The sequence below is a fragment of the Artibeus jamaicensis genome, unplaced genomic scaffold (assembly GCF_021234435.1).
Source record: "Artibeus jamaicensis isolate MK-2021 breed Jamaican fruit bat unplaced genomic scaffold, CSHL_Jam_final contig_490, whole genome shotgun sequence".
Classification (NCBI taxonomy): Eukaryota; Metazoa; Chordata; class Mammalia; order Chiroptera; family Phyllostomidae; genus Artibeus; species Artibeus jamaicensis.
In genome coordinates, this window is record NW_026521861.1 from 17,146,221 (window position 1) to 17,170,682 (window position 24,462).

The window sequence follows — 24,462 nt, forward strand, 5'->3', positions numbered from 1 at the left end:
TGAATGTGAGTTTTTAAAATTTTAATGCAATAAATACGTAACTCTTAAGATAGAAGCTGTACCTCCTGGAATAATCTCACAGGCCACCGGACAGGAGTCAGGCCTCTGGGAACCGTCCCTGTGGTTCAGCCCTCGGACTCCCGCTGAGTTTCTGCAAATGAGTTCGGTAGCCGGGGGGTCGGGAGCCCCTATCTACCTCCATATCCTTCTAGGTTTGGCTAGGAGGGGGCCAACTGGACCTGGCCAGGTTGACAGGCTGCAATGACAGGAGGAAGGGCAAGCAAGAGGTGGGCTACTGGAAGGTTCTGGGAGGACAGGGGAGAAGTCCAGGGACGGAATCAGTGTTCTGAGCAAAGCAGGAGCTGAAGTCGTGCCGAGCATGACATCATGCCAATGTCTGCCAGGCCAAGTGTGACGTCAGAAGACGGGCCTGGGGGCCTAGAGAGCAGGGAGATTTGGAAGCAGGGCCCAGGGCAGGATGAAGGATGGTTGGTCAGGGGTGAGAGAAAGGTCGCAGGCCCCGGGGCTCCAGGCTCAGGTCCACACCCACTCCCCTCAGCTCCCTCCTGGTGCTGAAGGTGCTGGTGCTTGTCTCTGAGACACCATGGCTCTGCCCTTGGAAAACCAGCGTGTAACCCGGGAGGCAAGAGACACACACCCAGGAAGAATTACAAACCCAAAGTCACCAGTAAGACAGGTGCTCCTCACTAGATGAGCATGACTATGACCGTAGTTTGCCCCCCAAAAAAGGAAAAAATCCCCCAAATGACATTGCAGTGTCCAGTGGCAGAACAGAAACAAAAGCAGTCCCATCTGGTGGCTGTAACTATGGCAACTCCAGGCAACTCTTTGATACCCAGACTGGGTGCAGCTTCTCCCCACACAAGACAGGGCCCTCATGATCCAATAGGCAAGTCGACCTCCTGGGTTCAAGAAGAATGAAGGGGCCTGAGCTGCCTCCCCTTTCGGTTTGTTTCTCACAGCCGCCCTGCCTTCCTCAACACCTTCCACCACGGGGAGTCCCCCAGCTCCAGGTAACTTCACTTGTTCTCAACTCATTGTCTGTATCCTGCTGTGACAAAGTGCGTGTAAGGGGAGGGAGTAGCTTAGGGGCCGAATGCCCTGGGTGTGTTGTCCTGGCTTCATCATTTACTAGCTGGGGGACCCTGAGTGAGTGTTCGAGCCACTCAAGGCCTCGGTCTCCTCCTCTGGATGTAAATGAGGAGGTGCGTAGCATTTGCGTCCTGAGCCCAGGCAGAGGCGGGAGGGCAGTGTGGTCACGTGGGGCTGGCTGGGCGTCAGCTGGGCAGTGATCTCTGTCCACGGCCCTCCCCTGGATGGAACTATAAAGGATGAAGGAGTGAAGGCACCGCTGCTTAGTGTGTCCCTGACTCTGTGATTGGCCAGTAGTTGTCACATTTTGTCTGCTTTTCCATGGCAGGTCCTTAAGAGTCAAATACAATATGCAGGGGAGAGTTGGGGGAGAGGGGAATGAACCTGAACCTTCGAAGGAAGCACTGGAGGAGGTTGTGCTAAATAGCGGTGATCTCCAGAGGATGCTCTTTCAAGTCTTGACTTGAAAATACATGTTTTTTGAGACTATCTAGCAACCACCATGATTTGCTTTTCTTGAGCTTGTATCACTTGGCTGTAGACATACTAGTGGGGTGTTGGAGAGAATGCTCCCCACAGAGAAAGGACTTGGGGACCAGACCAGTTTAAACTCAGGAACTAACTGATTCACACGGGAGAGCCCACCAACAGGTGATTGAGAGGTCACTATGTCTGACACCTAAGATCCTGTGTAACTCGCTGCCTTCCCCTCTTCATCTGTCCTTAGCACATCTTCCAAAGCCGACAGAGGTGCCCACACCCGCAGGTAATCTTCCCTTCTCTTCACTGCCTTCCCACTGTAGAGTTTGGGCTCAGAAAGCCTTCAGCGTTTCTGTGGGAGGAAGTATCCCCGTGGGAACCGCGCTCTTGCACACACTCAGGCCGCATGCCAGGCTGCACTGGGGGAAGGGCCCATAATGTCTGGGTTCACCCAGAAAATGTGTGATTGGAAAGTGAGAGGAGAGAAGAAGCTGGGGTAGAAGGATGGCTAACCGGGGCTGGCTTGAAGCTGGCACCTGGGAAGGGGAGTGGGGTACCCACGGACACCAGATCTCTGCCCGTTCTGCCGTGAGCTCAGCTGGGCTGTGTTCTGAGCATGGCCAGTCTCTCCCCTTTCCAGTAACTGCCCACTAAACATGGGGGTCAGCCTGCAGTGACTGCCCAGCCTGTCTTCACATACATTGTTGTACCTGATTGTAAAATGACACAGATGGGAACTATTGCTATTGACATTGGATGTGCAAAGGTCCATAGAATTGTACTTCCTTACATGCCACGATTAGAATGTGCATGATAGGTTCTCATGGGGAATCCAACCACCCTGTGAGTGTCAGGCTCAAGACTTCAGGGTGCAGTGAAAGAGAAGGGGGCAGCGACACTGTGATGTAGGTCACTGGGCCAGCCAGTCACAGAGCAAAGCGCTTCCTAACCAATTGTAACCTTGATAGCACACTGAGTGAGTAATACCCTAGGCCAGACATGAAATGAAATGAAATGGGAGTAGGTTTGTTATTATCAATAGTGCAGTTTCCAGGACATCCTGAGTTTCTCTTCCGGCGACCTCTCTGGATGACCCCTGACAGAGGTCATTGTCTGGAATGTCCACCAAGGTCTGGGCCTGCGGCTGATGAATGGGACAAGCAGGTGTGAGGGCCGAGTGGAAGTCTACCACGCCGGCATCTGGGGCACGGTGTGTGATGGCAGCTGGTCCATAGAGGATGCCCACGTGGTCTGCAGACAGCTGGGCTGTGGCCTGGCCCTGCCTGCCCCCCCAGGGGCCAGCTTCCCCCCGGGGTCAGGCAGCATCCTCCTCGATGATGTCAACTGCACGGGAGTCGAGTCCTCCCTGGGGCAGTGCCCACACAGCGACTGGTTCAGCCACAACTGCAGTCACCATGAGGACGTCGGCGTCATCTGCTCAGGTAAGCACAGGTGCCCCTTGTGGAGCTGCCCAGGTCATGCCTGGAATTTGCAAATAGTCTGGAAAAGCTTCCATGCCCCAAACCGGCCCCCATGCCTGGGACAGCAGATTTCTGTTCTGACTCTGGAAACAGTGCCAGTGGTTTGATGTAGGGGAGGGCATTCTACCTGAGTGTCCACAAAGGTAGAGGTCACTTGTAAAGAAAGGAAAACAATGGTACTTTCCTCATAACGTTGTCTGGAGGATTAAACAGACCATTTAGTCAAGCACATGACCCCCGATAAATGCACAAGAATGTAACTATTTTGCTGATGTTCATGGTATTTTCACTGCCAAGCCAAATTCTTTCAGAATCAGTGCCTCAGAGTTTTAGCCAGGCGACACAATCCACGCCAGTCCGTAAAAGCCCTGAGGGGACAGCCCTAGGCACTTAAGAACATCGTCTACTCCAGCTGGTCAAGTGGCATTTAAACTAGACCCTGGTCCCTGAGTATCTCCACCGCCCTGGTTTCTGCTGCTCCACCACCACCCTGTTGCCTTTATCTCCGCAGAGTCTGCAGCCGCCGGACATCCGGGTACCTGTGAGTTCACACCGATTTCATTTGCCGATTGCTGACTAGCCATCTAGTGCAGAGTCTGTCTCCCTTGCCAGCCTCCACTCTCCTTGACCATGCCCTGACCCCCAGACCCTTCCACCCTTCCAGAAGGTGAAGATGCAGAGCTGTTTCAGAGTCTCACAGGGCCCTGCTCTTTCTGTCCTGGTTCACGAGACAGATCATAGGTTCACGGGTCGTCCCTTCCACATACAGGATCTGCAGGACCCTGAGATCCCTGCTCTTCACCCAAAGTGGTCGTTCACGCACCAGAGGCTGAGGCAGGGCAGAGAGGGCAGATGGGTCTGGGGCAGGTGGGCCTGGGGCAGCCTTACCTGGGACCCAGGATGCTGAATGCTGGGTCTGGCCATGTGATTGAGGCCTATGGGCCACATTTGCACAAACCCAGCATCAATTTTATTTCTTTTATCTTCTTAATCAGAACAGTGTGTGCTGCCCCCACGCTTTAGCGGTTAACTATTGGATTAGCGATCAGATGGAGTGTGTTATAGGCCGGCTCCTGTATGTGACTTTGATGGTGTTTGAGATGAGCGTGAAACGTCGCTGTTTGTTTGGAATGTGTTCATGATGACCATTTCTCTTTCCACCGGTACAGCTCCTTCACCTCCTGGGGAACGGCCTCATGGTTTCCAACCACTAGGTACTTTTCCCATTTTTATTCTCTGAAACCGTCTTCCTTGGGCTGGGTCGTGCCAATGGTATTTTCGTGGCCCTGGTGCTGTGTGAAATAGACGTGTGCTCACTAGGGGTGAGCTTGGCAGTGTTGGGGGTTCTCCTCGAGTGGGTTCTCTCTTTGAAGGAGAGTCAGCTCACCCTCTGCCCCTGCAGCCTCCTTGGAAGGCTTGTACTGAGGCCCTGGCCCTGGCCAGGCTGTTACGGGCCCTTCACAAAGGGGTCCCAGGAACCAGCCCCTGTCCCCGCAACTCTGAATCAGAGAATCACCTTCGGCTGCTTTTGGTTCAAGGGACCGTTTCGCTTGGCCAGTCCCTTACCTTCCGGCAGCAGCGGTGCCATCCCTCCCTCTGCTTGCTCTTCCATCACCCTCCAATAAATACTTTATAATTTTTAAATTCAAGTAAAGGGAAATTAATGTTGTCCTGACAATTGCATAACAGTCTGTGGAGACCTGGGTTGGAAATGCCAAGTCTGAAACCCAGACGTGCAGCTGAATTATTCTGAGTTTTTAGAGAAGCAACATGAAAAATGGTACCCTAGACAGAAAACTGTACTTGAACAACAATTAAATAATTTTTAAAAAATGGTACCCCCAAAGAGGATGAAAGCAGAGGTGATTTTTATGTGTTTCTGTCTCTATGAAGCTGACCTATGGCCTGGATTCCCATAGAAAAACTGCCCAGTGAGGAGAAGCATTGTAGTTTGTGCTACATTTCAGATACAAAAGCAGTCATCTGATCTCCTATGCATATCAGTTCCCCGGGGACCTATGCAGCCAGGTCAGCGACCTGCAGATGGGGTAGAATTCGGGAAACTTCTCAAGCCGGTGTGGCTCTTGGCACCCGCAGATCTGCCCATGGCGAGGCTGGCAGTGGGGCACAGCAGGTGTGAGGTCCACGTGGTGATCCCCCACACTGGCACCTGGGGGGCTGTGCGAGACGACCTCTGGGGCCTGCCTGCCACCCCGGGGGTTGGGCCAGCAGCTGGGCTGTGGGGGCCCTGGAGGCCCGAGGAGTGGTCTGTTTGGTGGTAGCTCTGGCCCCATCTTCCTGGACAACAGGAAGCGGTGTGTTAGGGTGGCCGGTGAAGTGAGCTGCGAAAGAATTCACAAAGAGAAGACCTGCAGAGAGCAAAGTTTTATTTTTACTTTCCCAAGAGAGGGCAAGGGCCGGTGCGGAGAAATGCGCCAGCAGCGAAAAGTTGGGGCTGCGAGTTTTTACTGGGTGATAAAAGGGGAGGGAGGTGCAGCTGGGCAGTCATGGCAATGAACTGTAAATCCGGAGGTTTGGGGCCAGCGGTGCGGGCTCCGGTTTGTTCTGCTGTTTTCGTCAGGTTCATGGTCCTGGCGCTCTGGTCTACCATGTTGCTTGTGGCAGTCTTAAAACTCCTGCATGGGGGGTGCTTCTAGCAACCTCTCCCGTCCTGGGGATAGCGGCTCAGAGAAACAGCAGTTCGTTGTGGCTGACACTCTGGAGAGAGCTAGCTGTGCTGGTAAAGAGGGCCCAAGACGGGCCTTTTGGTCCTTTCAGATATTTCCATCTCACTCTTTCGTTCTGTAGTTTTCCGAATCTAAAAAGTGGGTGCTGGACATTCCCGACGAGTCATGGTACCTCCTGATGAAAACCCTGCATTAAAATGGCATCGAATGCTCCTCTGTCTATTTTGCAGCCTCGAATCTCCCAACAGGCCCCTCCCCAGAAAAACTCAGATGGGGGCTTCCAGTTAGTGTCTGAAAGCCAGGGTCTCGCCCCAGTGAGGGGAGGCAGTTCAGAGACGCTACCCGGTTTGGACTCAGGCCTTAGAGACGCCGCCCCTGCTGTGACAGAGCTGCCTTAGCCAGAGTGTCCTCAACACCACCTGGCACAAGTATGGCTCCAGTGCCCACACGGCTGTGCCTACAAGTGTGCTGAATCCACTCACATCAATGCCTCGGGCTTTGTCTTTTAGTTACCAACGTGGCCCCAGAACCAGCAGAAATGGCTCCTGTGGACAGTAATTCTTCGTCTTTGTCACAGAGTCCTGGTTAGGGAGTGTGTCTAACAGGCTCCCTGAGGTTATAGCCAGCGATAGCAGGGCCCCCACCCCCAGATTCGCGCCTCCCCAGGGCTGGGAAAACACAGGGCCAGCTCGGAGGCAGAGTTACCAGGTCATATGGCTACTTGTCTGGTCCCCGGTGCTCCCCAGATTTCTAAGCTTTTTTTTTTTTTCTAACTTATTTTTTTATTGGTTATGCTGTTACAGTTGTTCTATTCCCCCCTTCATTCCCCTCCACCCTACCCCCCGTCCCCACCATTACCCCCCTTTAGTTTATGACCTTGTCCAAGTCTTTAGATGCTATATTTCCCATACTATTTTTGCCCCCCCATCTATTTTCTATCTACTGTCTATGCTACTTATTTTCTGTACCTTCTCTCCCCTTCTCCTTCTCCCATTCCCCTGTTGCTAACCCTCCTTGAGATCTTCATTTCTATGTTTCCACTCCTGATCTAGCTGTCCTTTTGATCCTTGGCCAACAGACCAGTTTGTCTTAAAGGAAATAACAAAAACTCTGAGTTGGACACATTCTGATGTTGTTGCTTAGCAATCTGATGATCTGGCTCTCCAAGGACATTTTGCTTCTCCCCGCATTTACCATGTGTAAGGATGGAGATGTGAACAAAATACGCAAAACAGGAAATAGTCTGGAGAAGCCAGTCACAGTGTTTATGAGCACTTACTTGACTTCTTCCTGTGGGGCCCAGAAGCAGGAAATGAGAGACTCCACACAATAAGAGTTAAGAAAAGTCCCGCTAGAAATGGCTCCACAGGATTGCTGACCACATTCCAGTAATAACCCCCGAGTCTCTCTCTCCCAGACTTGCCCGTCATCAGGCTGGTGGACGGGAGGAACCGCTGCGAAGGACGCGTCGAAGTCTACCACAATGGCACGTGGGGGACGGTGTGTGACGACTTCTGGGACATCAACGCTGCCCGCGTGGTGTGCCAGCAGCTGGACTGTGGGGAGGGCATCGGCGCCCTGGGGAGCAGCTACTTTGGGGCGGGCATGGGGCACATCTTCCTGGACAATGTGCAGTGTCGGGGCAACGAGACCACACTGGGCCAGTGCCTGCATCTGGGCTTGTCTGTCCACAACTGTGGCCACCACGAGGACGCGGGCGCCATCTGCTCAGGTACCCACCCTTGGTTTCCCCCCAGACGGCCAGGGAGGGCGAATTGTTCTCTGAACCAGTCAGCGTCTCTCACTTCCTGCATCCTCTTCTCCGTTTCATCCAAGAAACCTGTCTTATGTTCAATGTCACATTCAGAAGTCATGTCGATCTAATTTTACTATCCCCGAAGTATATATATTTTAAATTTAAAAATATATTTTTTAAATGTCCTATTTGCGGGTGGGGTTCTTGTTTGGATTTTATCTCATTTTAGTTTCTCTTTTGTTTGACAGTTTCGGCCTCAGCCACAGGAATGGCCACCTCACCTGGTAATTTTACTTTCTTTCTTGTATAAATCACGTATGTACAGCTTGCCTTGCATATGGTCAGGGTTGGAGCTTATACCTCACGTGAAACTAAATATCAAGCTCCTATCAAACTAATATAAGGGTCTTGTACAGTCACTGAACAAGACAGTAACTTGAACAGACAGCGATTGCGCACCTTTTGTGCACAGGACACGGTGTGTCCAGTTTGCCGTGTCCCTCCTTGTGCGCCAGCAGGTCTCTGAAATCAGCAAGGAGGGAAATGAGCTTCCTTCACGTCCCCTGCAGTGTTCACACCCTGGGGATTCAGTGAGTTCATTTCTTTAAACAGTCACAGCGCTTCGGGCATCTCAGGCAGTGTTATCCCTTTAATGCACATTTTCCAAAAACACTAGAGTACCACATCTCCCATGCGTGTTTCACAGTCCAGTCCACCAACCCAGTGACACGCAAACTTGAAAGAAGAACTTTCATGGCCAAACAGTTGGGGAAATACCACATCCCTCTCTTAAAGATTCAGTTAGTCGGCACACTGAGGTCTCTGATAAGTCCTGTGGCTGGGGATCTTTCTTTAACGCGGCTCGGCCCAGTGCCTCTCAAACTTCTCTGACCACTGAAACCTCTTCCATGGAAAAGGAGTATCATAGGGTTTGCAGCCAGAGGCCCTGGGATTCTGTTCTGGCTCCATCCTTGACCAACAGGGTGGCAGCAGGGGAGTCCCCTCACAGCTCAGAGCCTCGCCATTTTCGTCTGAGAACAGGAGGATGAACCTGGTCCTGGGGATGGGGTGGCACACACGTGAGTGGCTCACCATTGTGGACTCCTGGTCATGTTCCTGAGGGACGTGTGTGCTGCTCCTGAGCCCTGCCTGGCTCTGCAATGTGTCCTTCTGTGAACTTCCCTCTTTTGGACACTCTGGGGTTCATCCCAAGCCTTGAGTTGATCAACACATGGCTGAGAAAGTTGGAGAAATGTCATCTCAATTCAACTCAAGTTTTCTCTGAACTGTAAATGGCTATGAAAGTATCCCAGGGTCCCCATTTCCAAAAATCTCAGATTCTTCTGCCAGGCTTGGTAGAAACTGACCTCTATGGAAAACCAGACAATGAACACACTTCCTTTGTGGTTGGGTCTGTGAAAAATCGGCCCCCAAATCTCTTAGGCAAGGGCAAGTTCAACAGGGTACCACCATGTTGTAACACTTTTCTGAGACTTCAGAGAAACATTAGAGACCGTTCAGCCCAGAAGTTACAAACAGGCAGCCAAGGCCCAGTTTTGACCCATGTGTGAGTTTAGATTCAGGTAACAGAGTTTTCCTTTGCAGTTTTTAAGATCACATTTTTAAAAAGATTTTATATAAAAGTACAGATTTCAAGCCTTGATGGAAAAACCAGAGGATAGGAAATACTAGCTTGAATTTTGACAGATCACCAATTGCCTGGGCTCAGCAGGGACAGGGCCCCCTTCACACGGGCCTGCTCTGTCCAGCTCCCTCCTGGCCACCACCAGTTACCTCTGGGCCTGGGGCGTCTCCATTCAGATGCTTGGTGCTTCTCAAACTTTGTTGTGCATGCAAGTCACTTGGAGGTCTTGTTCAAATGCACTTTCTGATTCAGTAACTCTGGGATGGGCCCAAGAGTCTGCATTTCTAACCAGGTGATGTAGATGCTGCTGGTCCATGAACTAGCTCCCTCAGATACAGCAGCTGGGAGATGCAAAGGAAAAAAAAAACAACAGGACTTGCCCAAGGTCACCTGCTTGGTTACACAAAGAGCATAGACAAGAACCCAGGTCTTTTGGGTGCTGGACCCACCCCCTCCACCATTTATTTCCCTTCGCTCAATGATACAGAGGATACAGACTCTCACTTTCTTACGTGCCCCACAGTTGGGTTTGTGGCCTCCCTCCTGGCTGGCTGTTGTGTGAGACAGCAAACTGGGGATCGGGTGACCACATGGCAGAGACACACTGGCAACGGCAGTAAATGCTAACAGATGCTGGCTGCAATTATCCAAGGAGTTCCTGATGTGACTCTGGATTTAAGAAATTTCACAAATATGGCGTTGGGGATTTATCTGGGGAAAGGCTGTAAAAAGAGCCCCCCCCCCCCCCCCGCAGGTGCTAGGGCAATGAATAAGTCAAACATGAGAGTCAACACAAAATACAGCCTTTATTACTGATAAGGGTGGATTGTGAGCAAATGGGTCCCCCATCTGGTCCTCCCCCTCGGTCTAGATCTCAGGACAGCCCACCTGGAAAAAGTTCCAGTGTGCAGAGCTGACCCCTCCTGGGTGAAGGAAGGACCAGGGACAGCAAGTCCCCCATTTACAGAATCTCTCTTAGACTGTCTCCATCCAGCAGGGAAACCTGGATCAATGTTTATTGTCCCCTGAACATCATCTTGATCTCTAAGGGGAGAAGTAAAGGGCAGGCACGAGGCATGGAGACCCAGGAGTGGAGGGGCGGCCCAGAGACAGTGGGGAATCCGGAGACTTGCTGTAGACCCCCATCCGGAAAGCAGAAAAATAAGTCATGCCAGTCACATGGATCCGTGATAGGCATCTTCACATCTCGTGTGTCTCACAGAAATGTATGTGCCCAATATGGCTGTCTTATTGCTGTCTTGTTACTTTTGTTCCTCGCAGATTCAATCTCAACATCTCCGACCTCCACAGCAGGTAAAGTACTGTCTGCTGTCCCATGACGGCCTCTTCTTGGAGCTCCACGGATCAGACTAGGCTGTTCCTGGACATTTTGTCCCCAGCACAGACTCAGGAAAAAACAGAAACCCAGACGTCCTTCCCATTGGTATTTGTGTTCTTCCCTCTTTTCCTACAGAATCCTCTGCGATTTCAGCAGAAGTCACCTCTTCATCTGGTAAAGACTCTCCTTGTGATGTTTCAATTAATGAGGCCAGCTTCTCACTTGCCATGTTTTACTTACAAAACAAACCCGCTGAATGACCATTTTGACCACAAAGTAAACCTCAATGAAAAGACTCATGGAAGGGTCCTTTCTCTCATTTTTGATTGTCCCCTTCTCTGTTCCTACACAGATGTACCTTCCACCTCTGCTGAAGTGGACTACCCCTCAGGTAATGTGTTCTGCTGTTCCATTTCTCCAGTTAAATACCATCAGCTCTTCCTCTTTCTGTTTAACAAATAAACACATGCACCAGATATTTTGTCTGCAGTATAAACCCCAATGTGAGCTGAAGTCCAGCATCCTTATCCAGAAGTTAAGCTGCACGCTCTCTGTATTCATCCGGAGACACAGACAGGCCCCTCCACTAGGGAAGGCCTTCCGCTTGTCGCACTGGTCTGAATCGACGTGCCCACGAGAGGCGGGAGAGGGCCGGGGGCCACACCTCACCTGTGCGGCAGGCGGTGCTTTGACCTTCCAGCGCACCTAACATGCACCCTGGAGAGCCGGGTTATCATAGCATTGCCTCTGCCCATTTGATCTTCTGTTTTCTACCACACCATTGTTCAAAAAATTTCTTTTTTCTTTTTTCACTGATCTTTGAGTTCGGTTCTTCTTGGATTGCAGATACAGCTCGCCCTTCAGGTGAAGTGTCGTCCTCACCAGGTATGCACTCTGCTCTTCGCAGCTGCCCTGCCCGGTGACTCCCTGAGCAACCCCAGCCCGACAAGTTTACACACCAGAGCCGACAAGCACTTCCTGTTCCCCAGGGGACGGGAGGAGAGGAGAGGCTGGGCCGGTGCCAGGCCGCCCCCCCTCCACTGGTCACAGTTCTGAATAAAGGCAGATGTGGGGCCGGGATGAACAGGATAAAATGTCAGCCCGGGAGGAGACCGTAGAGGTGGCCTACACCAGCTGTTCTCAAATGTTAACGCGCAAGTAAACGGCCTGGAGACCTGGTTAAAACACAGACGCTGAGTTGGTGGCTCTGGGCGGGGCCTGACTCTATGTTCCTCACGGGCTGCCAGGTGCTGCCCATTCAGGGAGTGAAGACACTGAACACTCACCCTGTTTTGGAGGAAAATGAGGCCCAGAGAAGGAAGAGTCTTAGTCAGCGAGGACTGCTGTAACTCAGAACTGCAGACCGCGGGGCTCACACACAGAAATGTATTCTCTCACGGTGCTGTAGACTAGAAGTCCAAGATCAAGGTGGCAGCAGGGCCGACGTCTGGTGTGGGCTCCGCTCTTTGGCTGGACACAGCCACCTTCTCTCTGTGTGTCCACAGGGCCAAGAGAGAGGGGAAGAGAAACATGCTCTGGTGTCTGTTACAAGAACACCAAGACTATCAGCTCAGGGCCCCATGCTTATGGCCTCGGTGAACCTTAATTTCTTCCTTAGAGGCCCCATCTCCAAATGCAGCCACACTGGGTGTTAGGGCTTCGACATATGAATTTTGAGGGGACACAGTTGGGTCCATAGTCACCACAGAGCTAGAGCAAGGCAAGGCTTGGTCTCCTGGTTCCTATGCAAGGTCCCATCTGCTCTCTGGCATTGCTGGTGCATCCGTTTACGGGATTCCCCCAGGTCCCTGCGACCCTGGTCCCATCATAACAAGGCCTGCTGCTTTCCCCTGTTTTGTTTCTTTCTTTATAAGTCCTGATTACCTTGAAGACATGTGGGGTAAAACTCAATGAAATCAAAGGTTTGGACTTCTTTTCAATTACATTTAAGTATTGTCTTTCTTCCTTCCTACCTTCCTCCCTCCCCTCTCTTTCCCTCTCCCTTTCCATGTTCTCTCACTCCCTTCATCCTCCACTTCCTCCCTCCTTCCTATCTTCCTTCTCACCTCACTCCCTTCATCCTTCTCTTCCTCCCTTCCTTCTTTCCCTGCCACCAACGTGACTCTACTTGGGGCAGAAGGTTCCTTCACTTGTAATTCTCACTGGTTCTTGAGTTTTCTTTGTAGACCTGGTAGACAGTGACTGCTTCCCGCACAGACAGGCAGCACTCACGCGTTTTGCTCCCTGTATGAAAGCACAACAGCCAAAGTCAGTCCTGTTTCTGCAGGACGCACCTCTTGGAGGGTAAGGACAGGGGTGGTGGCCGTCCCTTCTGCACCTCGCTGAGCCCAGAGCGAATGCAGCTCCCACATCTTATGCTTCTGAAAGGCACAGAAAGGGTGTGAGCCCTGGGACCTCCCGAGTGTGACCCGTAGGTGACCTGGACGTGCTGTGCAAGCCCGCTAGTCTCCGGTTCCTCATCTCTGAAACAGCGATGAAACCCGGCACCGTCATTGGAAGGATTAGAGATGTAAATTAGAGGACACGTTGTAGATGCTCCAAATGAGAACAATTGTTAATGTTCCTTGCAAAATATCAACTGCTCAAACACCATTCCACCCCCGGTGTGTAAATCCACAAGATAAATAAGCAGGGCGGACCCTATTGTCTATAGCTTCTGGAACAGACATGGTTTTATAAACTTGCAGTCTATGGTGTAAAATTACAATGAAGCCAGATTTTCAAGCTCTCTTTCACTGAAAAAAAAACACACTTTATTTATTTTTTTTTGGCAGCCACAGATCTGATTTCAACAGAACCAACACCATCACCTGGTAATGACCTTATGCCACTGGATCAACCCTTAGTTTTCAGTAATTTATACCACCACACTGTATCCTAAAATCCACTGTTACTTTTTATCTTTATCTTTTACTTTTCTACCTTGCTCCCCTCCGTGTGTTTTCACCTGGAATTATTCCTCTCCGATATCAGCTTTCTCTCTAAAATGTTTTTCTAAGGAATCTGTGTTGATTTTCTTCACTTAATTTTCATTGCCTGTAAAATTTTTTTCTACAAAATCTAATGCTTTTGTATTCTTCCTTTCAACAATTCAGTATATTTATAAATGCTTGTTCTCTGGCCATTTAATACATTATTTTATTTTTGGATAATAAACAGGATACATTACCACTTGTTCCACGTTGATGCCAAGAAAACAAAATGTCACAGACAGTATTTCCGCCCCCAAACCAAAGGAGAGACTTAAACAAAGTGTCAGTGTTCACACTTAGAGACAGTGCCTTTCTCGGCTTTGAATATAAACAGGTGACTTTGAGGTTATGCATTTTTAAGGTTAGTTTTTCTTTTTTACAGTTACAATCTCAGCTGGTGAAGAAATGGTCTCTTTACCTGGTAAGTTTTGTTTGTTTCTAAACAGTAAAATGATATCATTATTAGCACTGTTAAGATCATATTTATTATTCATTCAAATTCCCTACTCTTTACAGGAAGTTTTTATGAGCGTACACCCTCACCTCTGAAGGTTAGAAAGGCCCAAATTCACCCCCTGGGACCTCCCCCAGGAGAGATTTGCTTTCATCCATAGTTAGATGAGCATGATTATTTTGCCTCCAAAACACAGCAATGAATTAGATGAGAAGAAAGCAACCATCCGAGACCAGGCAACTGCAGCCTCAGAGAAACCAAAGCCGGTGGGGTTATTAGCACCACTGAGCATCTCCTACACACCGAGCATAGCAGGAAATTGAAAAATAGTCACTTGCAACCCATTTATGTGAAGACAATCATTTGACACATGTCTGGGGGTGTGGCACCACCAACATAATATAGTTTTTTAAAAATTATTTTCACTTTTTAAGAACACTTTCGTGAAGCATACTTATTTGCTGTAAAGTGCACACTTCCATGAGTTTTGCCTAATGTATATAACAGTTTACCCAGCACCATTATCGAGATCCAAGTATTTCCAGAAAGTCCCTCCGAACCCCTTTGCAGCGAACCTCGCCCACCTCCCCTGGCAGTCACTGGTCTGCTCTCTGTCTCTGAAGTTCACACTCATCTTTCTAGACTCCCATGTAGATGGAATCAGATAATCTGTGCTCTTCTGTGTCTGAATTCTTTTGCTCAACAAGTTGTTTCTGAGATTTGTCCATGTGGTTCCACAATTGGCAACTTGTTCCTCTTACTGCTGAACACTGTTCCATTGTGTGGGTACACCACAGTGTATCCATTCTCCTGCTGGTGGACGTTTGCATTGTTTCCGGTTTTGTCTCTTGTCGAGACTTCTGCTGTGTACAAATCTTTCTGTAGACATGTGCTATGATTTACCTGAATGGCTATGTTACATAATATAGATTTTTAAAAAATTACTGAGATATAACATTAGCTTCAGGTGTACAGTATAATGATTCAGTATTTGCATATACTGGAAATAATCACCACAATAATCTAGTTAATGTTAATCACCATACAGAGTTACAAAACTTTTTGTTTATGATGAGAACGTTTAAGATCTATTCTCTTAGCAACTTTCAAATACACGACATGTAATGGTTTACACAATAAACTATACTCACCATGCTATACATTCCATCACCAGGGCTTATAACTGGAAACACGTACCCATAATAGAGTTTTCACAGTGAAAATGTTGGCTCCTATTCATCAAGAGTAAAAGAAATTTCTTTGGATAGATCTTATTCAAGGAGTTAGAGCCATGTCTCATTTTAGAATAACAGTCTTCCAAAGATTTAGTTTTTTTGTCTCTTTTGTTTTCTTTTGGTATTTAATGCTTTTGTTTAAAGATTGAATTCTTGGGTATCTGGAAAATTATACTGTCCAGAATGGCTCTTCCTTGAGGATTTCAGTTCATTAAGATTTTACATTTCGAGAGAGAGGGAGAGAAACAGAAGCAGACATAGAATTCATTCCAGTGTTTTTTCTACTGCAAACGACAAGGGACCCTGAGATGCGTCCTGCAGTGAGAACCTACCCTCCCCGCCTTCCCACCTAACTCCCGCTCTTGCCTCCCGCAGACCCGCTCCTGCGCCTGGCAGGTGGGCGCAGCCGCTGCGAGGGCCGCGTGGAGGTGTGGTACCAGGGCGAGTGGGGCACGGTATGTGACGACCACTGGAACATCAGGAACGCCCGTGTCGTGTGCCGCCTGCTGGGCTGCGGCCAAGCACTCAGTGCCCCGGGGCGCTGCCGCTTCGGCCCAGGCTTGGGGCCCATCCTGCTGGACGACGTGCGCTGCACAGGCACCGAGGATGCGCTGGACCACTGCGTCCACTCGGGCTGGGGTCGACACAACTGCTGGCACAGGGAGGACGCGGGCGTGGTCTGTGCAGGTACCCACCCCAGGCCCGCGGTCTTCCCCAGGCTCTGCCGCTTCTTTTCTCACCCAAGCATTCCCAAGGTCAGACCTCACCGCCCTGAGAAATACAAGGCTGGCCAAGGCGCCAGATTCTGGGGTAACAAGAGCGTATTTGCCACACCACCATTTTGGTAAATGTTTTTGTCACACAGCCCTGGGATTTTACCAGTCAGTTTTGTCCAATTGCAATTCAGAGCAATATTTGTTCCAAAACAGGGTGAAAAGATCATGGGGCCAAAGGAAGTGACAGTGTCATAGAGTGACATAGAACTTGGTGCCGTCATGAGAAGACAATTTATCCAAGGCCATTAAGGGCACCTTAAAGGACTCCTGGATGGAGTCCCTTCGTCACCTGGCCCTGGCCCTCAGAAGTCAGCAGCCTACCATGGCCTGACATCCCTGCATCCTTTTCATCCCTACCCCTTGCCTGAAATGCTGTTATTCTTTCCCAATATCTGCCTTGCCATTCTGACCCCCACGGGTTGACCCCCTTCTGTGTGGGGTAGTACTTCCTTCAATCTGTCTTAGATTCACCCACGTAAATCTCAGAGTTATGGAATTCTAAGATTTGGTGAACAAGTCTCAGCTCACCTTGCCTGTTCCCTTCTGAGGGGTTGCTTTTCTATAGGTACACAAGGTAAAGAAGATATTGCCATTGCTTTTTTTGATGTAGGAGTTACTCCTCTTCTGCACAGAAGTGGAGCCCAAATACAAATGAGATCAGAGCCCCTGGAGAGAAAACATGTGCCCAGCAAGAGCCACGGAGGATCGGTCTGGAATGGCGGGGCCTTTATCTTCCAGCTTTTGTTGGGCCTGTTCACTGTTCCACCCCTCCTCCTGCTGTCAGGGGCCCCACTGTAAACGACCATTGATTTTCCATTCTTGGATTATACACCATGGGGTTTCCTTTTCATTGGGTACGGCATCCGAAGGACCCGTGGTCTGGGGCCAAGAGTGTGTAAAGGGGTTGCGTGAGTCTGGCCAGCCATGCCTCCTGGCCTGGGCCCTGGCCCTAGGTTACTGTCCTGCCCTGCTTCTGGCCTGGGGAGGCCCTTGATAGCCACACACTTGCTATGTACCATTCAGAGTTCATGTACGCGGCAGCTGCAAAGCCCTGTAGTTACTATTCTCCTGCTGCAATAAATCTTCGTGTGTATAACACCCCTGTTAACATGGCTGCACACGTGCCAGAATCCCCCGTCTGGCTCCATCAGGAGGCCCCCGACTCTCCTTCCTTTGGCATTGCCCCGGAGTACTTCCATGCTGTCCTACCTTGGCTTTAATGCCTAAATCAAGTACGCCTGTCTCCCTGCGTTCCGTGCCCGCTGCCAGCTGTGTTGCCATCTCCCAGCATCGCTGCACAGCTGACATTTGCTCTCACCGTTCTCCCCTCACCAGGTGGAGCCGACTCTGTTGTGCCCAAGGACCACGGTAAAGTCTTCTGCTCTCGTAGGGGTTGAGGCTGCAGAAAGGGGGAGCTCGGAGAGCAGTTGCCCCAGGAAGAGAGAATAGGTGGGGGGGGGGACTACGTTCTGTGTCCCCACTGAGTCCTCTTGTATCTCCATCCACTCGTTGGGCTTTCGGAGGCTGGGGAAGAAGCCCCTTTGCACCTACCCCGACCCTTTGCATCCCCTCTTTTTTCCAACCAAATAGATGTATCTCAGGCCAGGGGTTTTCAACATGTGAAGTGAGCTGTCTTTAACTCCTTAGAAGAGGCTCTCGCTCACAGCCTATGGCATGCACACCGTAGGTGGGATTCCCCATGGATGTGGTGTGACTTTTGGAAAAGGGGGCTATAAATAAAGTCAATGAAAGTCAAGTCCTGTGTTGTGGGTGGGATGAGAGCTGAGCCCACCCAAGGCACTGCTAGTACTTTTATAAGGTAAACATACACCCACACCCGCCCCCACCCCCCTGATCTACACATCCAGTGAACCAGGTTCTCTCTGAGTCTTCTCACCCTTCTTCTCCTGCAGCCAAGCTCTCCTGCGCACCTCACCACTTCCAAGTCACCATTGACCGAGGCTACCTCCGGAGGCTGGGCTACTCCTCCTGGGATGTTCACTTAAATGATGAGCTCTGTCGCCCCCAAGTCACGGGGCGCTATCTGATCTTCAGCATTCCCTATGGCCACTGCGGAACCATCCAACAGGTGAGAAGCTGACAAGGTGGTGGTACCCTGCTGTGGATGGAGGTCAAGGAGAGAGGTTTGGACAATTCAACCACCTATTAAACACCTGAGTAGGGACAGAGGAAAGGCACAAGCCATGACTTTATTTGTGAGTTCAGTGAGACCTGGAACAACTCACTAATTTGTCTGAAACTTTCCTTCCATTTGGAAATTTGGGATACATACTGAATTTGGAACACACAGGAAAAAGTGCTGAGTACTGATGGACTGATGGAAGGATGGATGGATGGATGGACAGGTGGGCGGAGGGGGTGGATGGATGGGAGCTACTCCCTTAGCCCCAAAGCCCATGCGTTTTTCCCAACATGCTTCTTTATTCAGTACCAGTGCACACCTGCCATGTGCAAGCTGTGGTGCTGGGCACGGGGGAAGACAGAGGATCTGTCTGTCTGACTGCTATGTTTCTAACCAGGTCGCTCCCTATATTTCTCAGTCTAGAACATGTATGTATTGTGAAATGCATATGTTTAGTTCAATTTCCTTAACCACCATTTCACAAAATAATGTCCTGAAGCTAAGGAAACAAGAATACCAAAGATGTAGGAAAAGTATGTGATCACTAAATCATTTTCCTTAGTGCATTTAACAGCATAGCATGTCCCAAAGCAGATTCCCATGCTATTCGTCCATTCCTTGGCATCCGTGTTTAGGCACACAGAAAACATGACATTGTTGGAGGTTGACTTCATTCACATGGTTGAATTCCATACTTGACATTTTGTCTATTCAACGAGGCCAACCATGGTCATTCTTATCCTTCTTGCCCTGGAAGTTTAGTTTTCACTTCAGGAGTGTCTGCCGGGGAGCCATGCTTGCAGCCCCTTGTGTCTTGGAGGAGGGCAGCCCTAGAAGTGCAGGGCCATCAGACAGGACCATCATCAGGCCTGTCTGGCCCTGGCCGGCCCAGCTTCCCCGGCAAGCCTCATGTGCTCGCCACAGGGTGTGCCACCATGGCCCAGGGCCACCCGCAGGGACACCACCACCACAGGAAGCTCCTGCGTCTGATTCCAGAGTCAATGAATGAACAACCTTCCAGGTGCTGAGGACACAGCCACCAGCAAAAATTAAGGGGGCCTGGGCCATTTGAGAAAAGGGAGATTGGAACTGGACAAATGCAGATGAAGGTCCTTTACAGTGAAAGGGGTCAAGAAGACAATAAAACAAGGAAGGGAATGGAAGATGGTTTGGGGTGGAAAGAAGGTCCCAGCCAAGGAGCCGAGGCCTAACCGAGGAGTGGAGCTGGGGGAAGGTGAACAGGACCACTCCCAGCAGAGGGTTGGCAGGTGCAGGGGCCCCAGGGCAGCCGCAAACTTGGGGGGCTCCAGGAAGGCCTGTGAACATTGGGAAGCCCAAGATCAGATTGGAAAGGGCCAGGGTCCTGTGGTGTCAGAGTTGAAGTTTTCTTCTAAACAGTGCATTCTCAACAAGGATGATGTAAACCTCAGGGGGTAGGAGAAATATTCGTTCTTAAGAGCAAAAAAAAAAAACATCTTTCTTTATGGGTAAAGCACAGATACGTGTACAGAACATCTACAGTGGATTGTTGTACTAAATTTTCACAATGGGGGCTGGGGAGGGGCGGGGTGAGGAGGAAAACAAATATCTATGAAAGCAGACCAGTGAGAAACAGTGACATAAGCAGTCCTTGGAGGGCTCCAAGGCAGAACATCACAGGATCTGAGTCACATGGACCGAGGATTCCTTGGACTTATGTCCCTGACAGGCTGAGGCTCTGGGCGACGCACAGGGTGGTGGGAAGGGGGCCACCAGAGCCTCACCAGCCTGCACCCCCTCTCCACCCCTTCAAGTCAGGCTGGACTGGAAGGAGCGAGGCTGACAGTGAGGGTCAGCAGGGCCAGGCCATAGCTCACAGAGCCAGCACTGCTCTGGGGTCAAGAGCAGGGAGGAGCCAGAAGAAAGGATAAGAGCCCTGGTCAGGGATAGTCACTTGTCTGACAGTCTGGTTGGCTGAGGGAATGGAATATATGGAAGAACGACCTCAGCAGCCAGCACGGACCTTGCACCCCACCTCAGACCCCCACAGCCTGGTGCTTACAGGAGGGAGGGAGAGAGTCCAGGGCAGACTTGCCCATCAGGGGCCTCCCTGAATGCACCCTGAACTCCAAGAGCAAGGTCTCCCCATCATGGCATTAGGTAGCACAGAGGCCTCCCGGCTGGCAGCTCATCAACAAGCTCGCACCAAGCTGGTACTGAGCAGTAGAGGTCTCTGCTCCTGAAGGGAGGTGCTGGTCAGGGAGCCAGGAGCACTGGCCACCAACCCGCCTCTCTCCCTCCCTCCCAGGAAAACTTCGGCTCCCTCAGCTACTCCAACTCCATCAGAGGCCGGGTATGGGGCCACCCTGGCCGAGTCATCGTGCGGCACAAGGTGCCTCAGCTGAAGTTCACCTGCACCGTAGATGGCCCGTCAGCAATTGAAATTGTTTCTGGGGCAGACATCCCAAGGCGGGGTGCCAGCTACGATGTATCCATATCATTCCTCGAGTTGCCCATGTCCCCACAAGAGGGGAGCAAGGGGCCGTACTACGCCAGCCAGAGGAAAGAGATCTTCCTCGAGGCCACACTCCGCACCCCTGATCGCCACCTGAGGCTCTTTGTGGACACCTGTGTGGCTTCTCCAGATCCTCAGGATTTTACAACTGTCAAGTACGATTTGATCCGACAAGGGTAAGGATGATGGAAGGACCTCTGGGGTTGACTGTTGTATTCACGTGGCATTTTGGGAGGACCCTTAAATTCTCAGCTGGTAGTCTGAAATCATAACATTGTGCAAGAGTCCTTGTTGTGCCCCAGAGGTAGAGTCGGGGCCCTCGCCATACCTCTGATCCCATTTGGGGACAAATAGTTGTAGGAAGTGTGGACAACTTCTCTGGAATTTCCAGAGTCCTGACAGAGCCCTTGTCCTCCCATCTCACCTTTTCATCCCCTTCCTTCCTCTGTAAGTTGTATGACTTCATTACACTGGCCCTTCCCCAGATCACTGGGCCTACACTGGCGAGCTGGTTGGTTAGCCCAGGCTAAGTTCTTACAGTGGTGAGATTTATTCTGGCTCCTTCGTCAAACAATGGACTTGTCAACTTAGAACTCTGGCGAGTTATTTGCCTTGACAGCTCCCTTGTGCCCTATTAGGGCAAAATGCATTTGGATGGGCAATTGGCAACCAGACAAAAAGAACAAAACCTCATTGCTTTCTAGAACCCTGAGAAGCATCGCAGTGCCTGTTGCCCAAAGCCCGGGGCGAGCAAGGGGCGGTGTGTCCCGCAGGTGGCATGAGCCAGGGCGTGGGCAGTGCACAGGTGCAGCCCTGAACTGCCTCGAGTCAGAGTGAGAACGCTCCTCCCTTCTGTTCTCCTCACAAACGTACGAAGGAGAGAGGCCCAGTTCGGTGCCAGAACTGAACAACCGCCACTTTTTTCTTCTGCTTGTTTTAGGTTTAATTTTCTCTTCACCACCTAATTTCCTAAGGTGGAAGCTTGCATTATTGCATTTAGATTGTCCTTCTTTTCCAATGTATGCATCTAATGCTATAGATTTCTCTCTAAGCAACCCTAGCTGCTTCCTACAAATTTTGGTAAATTGTATATTCATTTTCACATAGTTCAAAATTTTTTATAAAAATTTCTTTTGAGACCTTTTTCTTTGATCTGGCTCTCTGGATGTAATTGAGTTTGGACTGTTGTTGGGTCATTCTTCAGCGGGTCCTTCCCTCCAGCTGGCTGACCGAGGGTCCCTCGCCCACCACTCTTGCATGTTTTTGTGCAGGTGCACCGATTTTTCTTCCCAAATCTGTCTCTGGTGAGGTCAGATGTTGAGCCTGTCTGACCTTAGGCAGCCTGCTCGAGACTTCCAGGGATCTACTGTCTGTGGCTGTCTCCTTCAGTTGTTAATCTAGTGACTCTGCACTCAGCAGTCAGGCTTAAGCCCTGGAGGGCTGGGAATCCCTCCTGGGGGCGGGGCTGTTGTTTCCCCTCAGGCTGCTGCTGCTCACAGGAGTGGTCAGCTGAGCAGGATGGCTGCTGTTGTCTGGGGGATGACTCAGCAGCGGGACCCTAGAGGCTACTCTCTCAGCTTTCTTCCCAAAGCCTTCGTCCCCAGTCTCTCCTCGGGCATCTCTGGCCCACGCTGGCCCTGCCTTTGCCAGAGCCCAGGGTAAGTGGCTGCGAATGAAAATTTGTGCATTGGCCCTTTAAATGACTCTTTGTGTCTCTAGCCATCCGTCTCTGGCAGAGCCAACCCTGCCGCTTTTTTGCCTCCGGTTGTTATCTGTGTACTTTTTGGGCTCTGGTGTTCCAGGCTGGGGATCCCAGCTTAGGGTTTAGACCCCACATTTCTCAGGGGAATCCTATCAGCAGCTTAATTGTCCTCCAGCTCTGCTGCCTGTGGGCGCCCGGCCAGCCCTCTCAAGTCTCCACCACACTCCTTACCAGACAGCTTGTGCTGAAGCTGGTTCTGTATGTCCAAGGTTATATGGCTTCTCTCATGCTCTTATTCAGTTGTTTGTTCCAGGTGTTTCTCCACAACTGAGTTGTAATTGCAGATTGGTCCTGGGTGGAGGTTAGTATGGCTCCTCTCACTGCCCCGCCAACCTGCGCCGTCGTGGGGGGGGCAGGTTTTTTCTCTGATGTGTGGGTTACTCAGAAGTGTGTTAACTTCCAAATATTTAGGGACTTTCTGTTACTGACTTCTAGTTTAATTCCAGGGTAATCTCAGGGTATATTTTGTGGGGTTTCTCTCCTTTTAAATTTGTTAAGACTTGTTTTATGGTCCAGACAGTGGTCTATGTTGGTGGATGTTCCCTGTGGGCCTGAGAAGAATGTGTATTCAGCCGTTGTTGGACGGAGTGTTCTGTGAGTGCCAGTCAGGTGTCACTGACTGACTGCGCATCTCTGGTCTCTGTGTGTCTCCTGATTTTCTGCCCGATCTCTCAATTCCTGATGGAGAAGCATGGACATCACCAGCCATTAGAGTGGGCTCTTTGATTTTTCTGTGTGGGTCTATCAGTTTTTGCCTTATATATTTTAACACCCTATTGTTAGGTGCATATACATTAAGGATTGTTATGTCTTATGGAAGGATTGATCTCTTTATTATTATGCCATGCCCCCCTCCATCCCTGTTATCCTGGCTCTGAAGTCTGTTTCCTTTGGAATTAATATCGCTTCTCCAGCTTTCTTTTGATTAGTTCTTGTATTAGCATAGTAAATCTCTATCCTTTTACTTTAAATGTATGTCTTGATACTTAAAATGGGTTTCTTACAATATATAGTTAGGTCTTGATTTTTAAAAAATCTACTGGGACAGTCTCTGTCTTTAAATTAGCAGAGGGTGCTCTAGAATCTGCTTTAATATTTAGACCACTCACATAGCGTAATTGTTGATCTAGTTGGATTCAAAGCTGCCATCTTGCTAACTGTTTTCTATTAGTAGCATTTGTTCCTCCCCCCACTCCCCTTTTGCTGCCTTCTCTGGCTTTAATTGAGCATTTTATATTACTCCATTCTTCCTCCTCTCTTGATGTACATTTAGATAGACTTCTTTTTTCAGTGGGTGCACCAGGGTTCACAAAATTCATTTTTAAATAATCTAAGTTGACCTTCACATAATGCAGCCCCCATGTTTAATGTCCCCTTGTGACAAAGCAGAGTCGGCCTTCGGAAGGCAACAGTTCTAGCTAGAATTTGATCACCTTGTTTTATGCATATTTGCTTGTTTCATAGTCCCCTTCTATTTCTGGCCAAGAATAGTGGTTTTTCCACTCATAGCGCTGCTATGACAATGTTTTCCAGAACAGGGACAGAGTGGTAGTGGGAAGAGCTCCGTGTGGAACTCAGAATTCTGAGTCCACACCTGTGTGTGTGCGTCAGAGTGAAGTCACACTGCCCTTGAAGTTAATGCTTTTGGTCTGGGGCTCTTCTTCCTATCAGCTGCATCAAAGACAATACCTACGTCACCCTTCACTCTCACCAGAACATGGCCCAGTTCAAGTTCGACGCCTTCAGCATCCTCAGCAGCTATGATGTGGTCTATCTGCAATGTAAGATTGCTGTGTGCCAAGTCGGGGACCCCTCCTCCCGCTGCTCCCAGGGCTGTGTGGAGCGCAGTCAGAGGAGTGTGGACCCCGAGGGGCCCACAAAAAAGCGGGCTGATCACTTCCAGGTGGTGGGGCCCCTGGAAATCCAGAGAGGAGCCGGTCAGAGCAAGCACTTTGTGTGACTCCTGCAGTTTTCAACAAATCTGTTAGAAATTAGAGGCAAAGTGTATTTCTCCCCAATGAACTAATACATTTGATAAATCAGAGGTTGTCCACATGGACATCGGGTAAAAAAGAAACAGCTGAAGAGATTCTGGCTGTGCTTT

The 24,462-nt window shown here is 50.0% G+C and overlaps 1 protein-coding gene across 1 annotated transcript in view; it reads left to right on the forward strand.

The window, feature by feature from the left end:
• Positions 1 to 24,318, forward strand: part of LOC119059498 (deleted in malignant brain tumors 1 protein-like) — a 75,616-nt gene extending 51,298 nt beyond the window's left edge. Inside the window, exons 18-33 of the mRNA XM_053668669.1 lie at positions 984 to 1,034; positions 1,841 to 1,879; positions 6,271 to 6,325; positions 7,165 to 7,493; positions 7,766 to 7,801; positions 10,444 to 10,476; positions 10,637 to 10,675; positions 10,854 to 10,892; positions 11,348 to 11,386; positions 13,297 to 13,335; positions 13,877 to 13,915; positions 15,559 to 15,870; positions 17,295 to 17,327; positions 17,873 to 18,048; positions 20,390 to 20,772; positions 24,030 to 24,318. Coding sequence (XP_053524644.1) covers positions 984 to 1,034; positions 1,841 to 1,879; positions 6,271 to 6,325; positions 7,165 to 7,493; positions 7,766 to 7,801; positions 10,444 to 10,476; positions 10,637 to 10,675; positions 10,854 to 10,892; positions 11,348 to 11,386; positions 13,297 to 13,335; positions 13,877 to 13,915; positions 15,559 to 15,870; positions 17,295 to 17,327; positions 17,873 to 18,048; positions 20,390 to 20,772; positions 24,030 to 24,318 — 1,931 coding nt within the window. The remainder of the gene's footprint in view (positions 1 to 983; positions 1,035 to 1,840; positions 1,880 to 6,270; positions 6,326 to 7,164; positions 7,494 to 7,765; positions 7,802 to 10,443; positions 10,477 to 10,636; positions 10,676 to 10,853; positions 10,893 to 11,347; positions 11,387 to 13,296; positions 13,336 to 13,876; positions 13,916 to 15,558; positions 15,871 to 17,294; positions 17,328 to 17,872; positions 18,049 to 20,389; positions 20,773 to 24,029) is intronic.
• Positions 24,319 to 24,462: the final 144 nt, after the last annotated feature.